We start from the raw sequence: 7106 nt of genomic DNA, 5'->3' as shown, positions 1-7106 counted from the left end.
GGGTTCTTACTCCCGAGTTTCAGATACTTGTACTGTCAGCTGAAAACGAGTTTGATGTTATTTACAGGGGTCCTGAAGCAGAGAAACAAATATTTCTACTGTGTATTGGTAAACACTACAATGTAGTACGGTCTGTGAAAGCATTATTTGGAGCAGATTATTGCTGCTCACTGTGTTTTAAAACATTCCAAAACATTGAAAGATTTCATACTCATTCATGCAATAGGTGTCGAACACGTGAGTATCATAGTGGCGATTTGGTGCTGTGTAGTGATTGTTTTCGGTATTACAGAGGAAATATCTGTTTCGACGCTCATAAAAAAAAACAACCATTGCTCGACATATCACCGCTGTCGTGAGTGTTTGCGAACGTTCCTCACACGGAAACAACACAAATGCAAACCCCTGGATTATTGCGAAAAATGTAAGATAGTTCACATGCCACAGCACTGCTATGTTCAGAAACCAGCAGACCCTAAAAAAAACGTATCTATAATTTATTTCGACACAGAGACGGTGTTGCATCAGGGTGAGCATATACCAGTGCTCTGTGTAGCAAGCTTTGGAGAAGAACTGCGTTCATATGAGGGACCCAACTGTGTCACAGCATTCCTGGACGAGATTTTTGGATTTCGTGAATCGTCAAAACGCGGTCGCGATGGTCGAAACATTAGCCACATCCAACCCAAATACAAAGATGTGCTGATAATAGCACACAATTTGCGAGGCTTCGATGGTTACTTCGTACTGACATACCTCTACGGTAAGAACTTCGAACCTCGAGTTATTTTTGATGGCTCTAAAATATTAGGAATTTATCATTTGAAACTAAATCTCATCTTCTTAGATTCTTATTCGTACTTATCAGTTCCCCTTAGGAGGTTACCTGCAATGTTCGAATTACATGAGGTTCGAAAAGGATTCTTTCCACATGCATTCCATACTCTACAAACTACAGATTACGTGGGTCCTATTCCAGACAAAAAACATTTCAAACCTGAATTTATGTCGAAGGAGGATAGTGTAGAGTTCCAAACATGGTACTGTGAGAAGAAAGACCAATCGTACGACTTAAAGGCAGAGCTCATTGCCTATACACTTGACGATGTACGGGTATTACGTGACAGCTGTAATAAGTTCAGAGCTCTCCTAATCGAAATCTCCGACGTCGATCCGTTCAACCAAGATATCACCATTGCAGGAACGTGTAGTAGGATTTTCGCTAGAAACTTTCTACCCCAAAACACAATGGCTATTCTCCCCCCAGGGGGGGTATCACGGGTCGAACGTCCAAAGTCGAAAAGCAATTGCATGGCTGTCGTGGCTAGAACAACAAGAGAACGCACCGATACGACATGCCCGTTCGGTGGCGGGCGAGACGCGGATTGGGCCCTTTTTCGTCGATGGGATCTGAGATAAAACAGTTTACGAATTTTATGGTTGTTATTTTCAAGGATGTAGGATCTGTTATCGAGGTAATACGCTACAGACAAACAGAAATCTACCCATGTCAGTTCTCTATGAAGAAACGTTGGATCGCGAAACGTTTCTGAAAAACCAAGGCAACTACATGGTTTCCATATGGGAATGTCAATTCGACGAAATGAGAAAAAATAACCCCGTCTTGAATGCCTTTGTAGCCAGTTTTAATATAACAGAACCAATTACCCCTAGAAGTGCCCTCAGAGGTGGTCATGTGGATTGTTTTAAACTATACCACAAAGCAGATGAAAACGAGCAGATTCATTATGGGGATTTTTGCTCCCTATACCCCTGGGTGTGTAAATATGGAGTGTATCCTCGCGGCCATCCAAATGTTATTCTGAGAGATTTCGATTACAGCAACAGAGCATACTTTGGCATTGCTAGTGCACGTGTGCAAGCACCAGAGAAGTTGTTTCTTCCAATATTACCGATAACATGTAATGGAAAATTAATTTTTCCTCTGTGTGCAAAATGTGCTCAGGAGGAATCAACTCTCTGTAATCACGAAGATACGACCATAAAAGGTGTATGGACAACTCCAGAACTAGATTTAGCACGTGACTATAGCTACAAAGTTGTCGAATTCTACGAAGTGTGGCACTTTGATGAAACACATGAATCGTTGTTTGGAGGGTATATCGATTCCTTCTTGAAAATTAAACAAGAGGCTTCGGGGTGGCCTCAGGGTGTCGATCGTGACACCTACATCCAAGAATTAAATCAGAAGGAAGGTATTTCACTTGATCCTGCACAAATTAAAAAAAAAACACGTCCAAACGTGCTCTGGGAAAGCTATGTATGAATTCTTTGTGAGGTAGGCTTGCCATGCGAACAAATCGAGTAAATACTGTTCTATGCTCGTCCTACTCAAGCGTAGTTGAACACTTCCTGGATGATGGTAAAATTATTCACGATGCGCGACTAGTCACTGAAGAAAAAATGCTGATAGCATACAGCGTTCTTGAAGGTACAGAAGCCCCATATCGCAAAGGAAACGCTGTAATAGGGTCCTTTGTTGCTTCATACGGACGAATTTAACTGTATAAAGCCATCGCACCTCTGGGAGAGCGTTTAATTTATACAGATACTGATAGTATGGTATTCTCATATAAACCAGGCGATACACTTCCATCTACAGGCCACTCACTAGGTGAACTAGTAGATGAATCGGAAGGTGACATTATTTTAGAATTCGCTACTTCAGGACCCAAATCGTATTCGTACAGAACACGCTCAGGCAAATCTGTAACAAAATGTAAAGGCATTACCCTAAACGAGAACAACAGCCGACTCATAAACTTGGATGTAATGTGATCAGCGGCGATGGGTGAACAGGTTGAAGTAACAGTTCCTGTACCGTTCAACGTGAAGCGTGACAAATGGCAGTGCAAGCTACTCCATACATCGTTAACTAGGCGGTATGGTTTCACATTTAAGAAGCGCATAGTTGGAGAGGGCACCCGTACATTCCCATATGGATACTTCTGTGAAAAACACAATCAAAAACGATTCGTCGGTTATAACTCTGTCACTATGTGTTCCTTTATCCACCCCTTCACATGTGTTGCGGCCGGTGGTACTCAAAGGGGTAAAACAGCCTTCATTCTGTCCCTTATGAAAAACAGCGAACAGCTAATTTCACCTCCTCCGGAGAGAATAATTTACTGCTACTCGGAAGAGCAGAACCCCTTCTTACAGTTTCCACACGTGGAATTCGTAAAAGGCTTGAAACTGCCCGAAGTCGATAGACATGTCAGAAATCTAATTATAATCGACGATCTTCTACACGTTGCTAAAGACAGTTCCGAAATCGCTGAAATATTCATTAAAGGAAGCCATCACAGGAACACAAGTATATGTCTTCTCTCCCAAAATTTGTTCTGTCAGGGTAGTCAATATAGGACCATCAGTCTTAACTCACACTATTTAATCGTTTTTACAAATCCCAGAGATTCCCGACAAATATCTCACCTAGCCTCGCAAGTATTTCCAGGGCGTTCGAGTGTTCTAGTCGAAATTTATATGGAGGCCACAGAAAAACCGTTCTCATATTTATTACTGGACTTTCGACAAGATACGCCAGAACAATTACGTCTGCGCACGTGCATGTTACCAGAGGCCGGCCCGTCAATCGCATATGTACCCTCATGGCTAAAAGGCTCCGAAAACATAGTGACGTCATCAGGTGTTTGTCTAGTGCCAGCCCCAAGCAAGCAAATACAATTTTGAGACAGGCATCACATTCTCAGGTCACGGTTTTGTGCGAAATGTGTAAGAATTTACTAAGAGGTAACATACCGCTCATCCCCCAAGAACGTCTTAGACTGCAGCGCAAAAAGAAACTGCTGCGTGTTCTAGCGGATAAAACGGTCCCCTTCACACGGCAATGGAGACTTATTACCCAGCAAGGAGGAGCACTGCTTCCCTTACTAGGCAGTCTGATAATTCCACTGATAACATCGCTAATAAGAAAATGAACAACTCGTTCAAAAAATATTTACTACTGGCACCACCAGAACACCAACGGATGATTTCTCTGGATGAAGAGATGTCCGAAATTCTGAAGAGACAGGACATGTCGATCGAATCCAAGGTGAAGGCCTACCTTCAAACATTGCAGGCTTTTCTGGGGCTGAAGAAGAAAAGAGGGCCTCCTCCGGAGGCCCTCGTGCTCCCTCCCGCGGCGGCCGGGGAAAAACGAGCGCCCAAACGGGCAAGGAAGAAACCGTCGATTCTGACGTCTCCCCATCGCTTGAGAGGAAGGAAAATACAGTGGGTAAGCATGTAAGTAGACAATTTTTTTTTTTTAATTTGTTTATTTATATGATCGATTACATCTAAAGTGGCAATAATATCATTGCCCCACAAATTTTTACAATAACATTCGTTAACAATCTGCCTCATAGTAATACCGTGACATCTATGGGTTAAAAAGAAAACACAATGCAGTCCACAAGCTATAGATTCCCGATGTTGTATTACAGTCTTGTTATGAGTCCACTTGCGACTTTGCCTTTTCAGAAACGCAGCAAAATCTTCGGGCGGGGGGCGGGCAAACGTGTCGAAGTAATCGGCTTCTTCTTTTCCGAGGTAAATAGCTATCCAATGGGTTCCTGGTCTGTCGGAGGGATCGGTGTTGACAACTAGAAGAACCGGTTTACTAAGAATGTTCGTAGGCAATTCGTCGCAAGCACATACACTTATGGGGTAATCTTTAACAACACTTTCCAACAAACGTGCTATTTCTTTAGTGTTCATAATCAAGAAGAACAGATCTGTCTTTTGTCAGCGAAACCACGTTCTCGAATTCACTGTACAAGACGCAAGTGACGTTTTCAGGCAATGGTGAGGAAAATTTCAGTTCGAGATGTACTCTCCCCCGTCTCATTGCACTAACGTGTTCACCGATGGCGTTTTCGTCCGGTGATAGGTCAAAAGCATACAATACATTACCGACTGAATACTCGGAATATGACAAATCGTTTCCGGTGTCTTCCGTCCATTTATTTAATGAAGAGAAGAGCGACAGATCATCATCATCATCAGCCATTTTCAATCCACTGCAGGATGAAGGCCTCTCCAGCAACTTTCCAGTTCCTTCTGTTTTGAGCACTGGCCATCCATTTACTACCCAAAAACTCATGAATTTCATCTATCCATCTCCGCCTTTGTCTTCCAGGTTTTCTTCTAGCTCCTCTTGGGTACCATTCTGTTATTTTCTTAGTCCATCTGTCATCATGTCTTCGAGCTATGTGTCCTGCCCAAGACCATTTTAGTTCTTTAGTTTTGATAAGAATGTCCTTTACTTGAGCTTGCTGCCTAATCCATGTGTTTCTCTTCTTATCTAACAGTCTGATTCCCAGTATAATTCGTTCCATTCTTCTCTGTGTAGTTCTCAGCTTCTCTTCCATTCTTTTGGTGAGTGCCCAAGTTTCACTTCCATAAGTCATGGTGGGGAGTATACATTGATTCACTATTTTACGTTTCAGACAAACTGGGATATTGCTCTTCAGTATGTGACTATATTTCCTGAATGCTATCCATCCAAAATTTATTCTTCTCTTGACTTCCAGCCATTTATCATTATTACAGCTAATAACTTGTCCCAGATAAGTATATGACTCCACCTTTTCAATTACTGCTCCTTCAATCATTATTTCCCTTTCTGTGGCATACTTGTTCATCATTACTTTTGTTTTAGCCATATTCATCTTTAGTCCAAAATCCTTACTAACTGTGCATAACTGATTAAGATTTACCGCTAATTCTTTGGGATCGTGGCTTATGACCACAATGTCATCTGCAAATCGTAAATGGTTTAGGTACTCTCCGTTCACATTGACTCCTTTCTGCGAAGAGTCTAATCTTCTGAAAGCTTCCTCAAGGGCACCAGTAAACAGCTTCGGAGATATTGTGTCTCCTTGTCGAACTCCTTTCTCGATTTTAAATTTCCTATTGTCTTTGTCTAATCTAATAAAGGAGGTAGCATTCTCATATATTTTCTTCAAAATCCTAATATATGGGGTATCTATGCCTTGTCTTTCCAGTGCCCGAAACATTGCCTTATGCTGTATGGAGCCAAATGCCTTTTCATAATCCACAAATGCCAGGCATAATGGTGTTTTATATTCATTTGCTTTCTCCATTAGCTGTGATATTACGTGAAGGTGATCCATAGTTGAGAATCCTGTCCTAAAGCCAGCTTGCTCTTTCGGTTGATTCTCATCAAGTATTCTTTCTAATCTGTTAGTAATGACCCTTGTGAACAACTTGTAGATGTGGGATAACAAGCTAATTGGTCAATAATTTCCAATTTCTGATTTATCTCCTTTCTTATGCAGCAAAACTATGATAGTATTATTCCACTGCTTAAGCGTCACACCTTTTCTAATGCACTTAGTGAAGAGCCTTGCCAGTTTTTGTGTTATGTCTCTTCCTCCCAATTTTAACAACTCTACAGTAACTTCTTTTTCCCCCGGGGCTTTCCGATTCTTCATTTTGTTCAATGCATGTTCTACCTCATCAGGATGAATATCGGGTATGTCGTATGTGTTGCTACTTTGCAATCCATCTTCCCCACTGCTGGTATCATTCCCTCGCTCTTTGTATAATTCTCTATAGTAGTCTTCTGCTATTTGAATTATGCCTTCTCTGCTGTTTATAAGTACACCATCGCTATTCTTCAGTTTCAGTATCATTTGTCTTTCTGTATTACTGCTCATGGCTGCTGATTTAAATCCTTTGTTTTCCCTTAATGCTTGTTCTACTTTTCTTGTGTTAAATCTTCTTATGTCCTTTCTGAGTCTCTTTCTAATGGCTTTGCATAACTCAGTATACTCAATTTTCTCCCTGTCAGTGTTTTTCTTGCTCTTCATTTGTCGTCTTCGGTTCATCATGACAAGTGTTTCTTGACTAATTTTTTCTTCTTTGGATTTCTTTTTCCCTGTTTAGGCTTTATCACTTTCAGAAAGTTGTAATATTCCTCGTCGATATCTTGGTTCTGAGCAGTCTGCAGAAGCTCAAACTTGTTCTTAAGTTCCAGTACATACTGCTTTTTCTCCTCCTCTGTTATCTCAAAGACCTTTGTATTATTTACTCGAGTCAGTTTTTTCCTTTCCTTT

General features: G+C 41.3%; 1 protein-coding gene across 1 annotated transcript; it reads left to right on the top strand.

Annotated features, from left to right (window-relative positions):
* The first annotated feature begins 1507 nt into the window (after positions 1 to 1507).
* LOC150075070 (uncharacterized) lies at positions 1508 to 2287 on the top strand. The gene has a single exon (XM_090389079.1). It carries the CDS (start codon positions 1508 to 1510, stop codon positions 2285 to 2287), a length of 780 nt encoding a protein of 259 aa, XP_090245205.1.
* The last annotated feature ends 4819 nt before the right edge of the window (positions 2288 to 7106 follow it).

This window comes from Mastigoproctus giganteus, chromosome 14 (assembly GCF_048544385.1).
Source record: "Mastigoproctus giganteus isolate SK-2022 chromosome 14, ASM4854438v1, whole genome shotgun sequence".
Classification (NCBI taxonomy): Eukaryota; Metazoa; Arthropoda; class Arachnida; order Uropygi; family Thelyphonidae; genus Mastigoproctus; species Mastigoproctus giganteus.
This window is presented reverse-complemented; position numbering and strand designations above follow the sequence as displayed.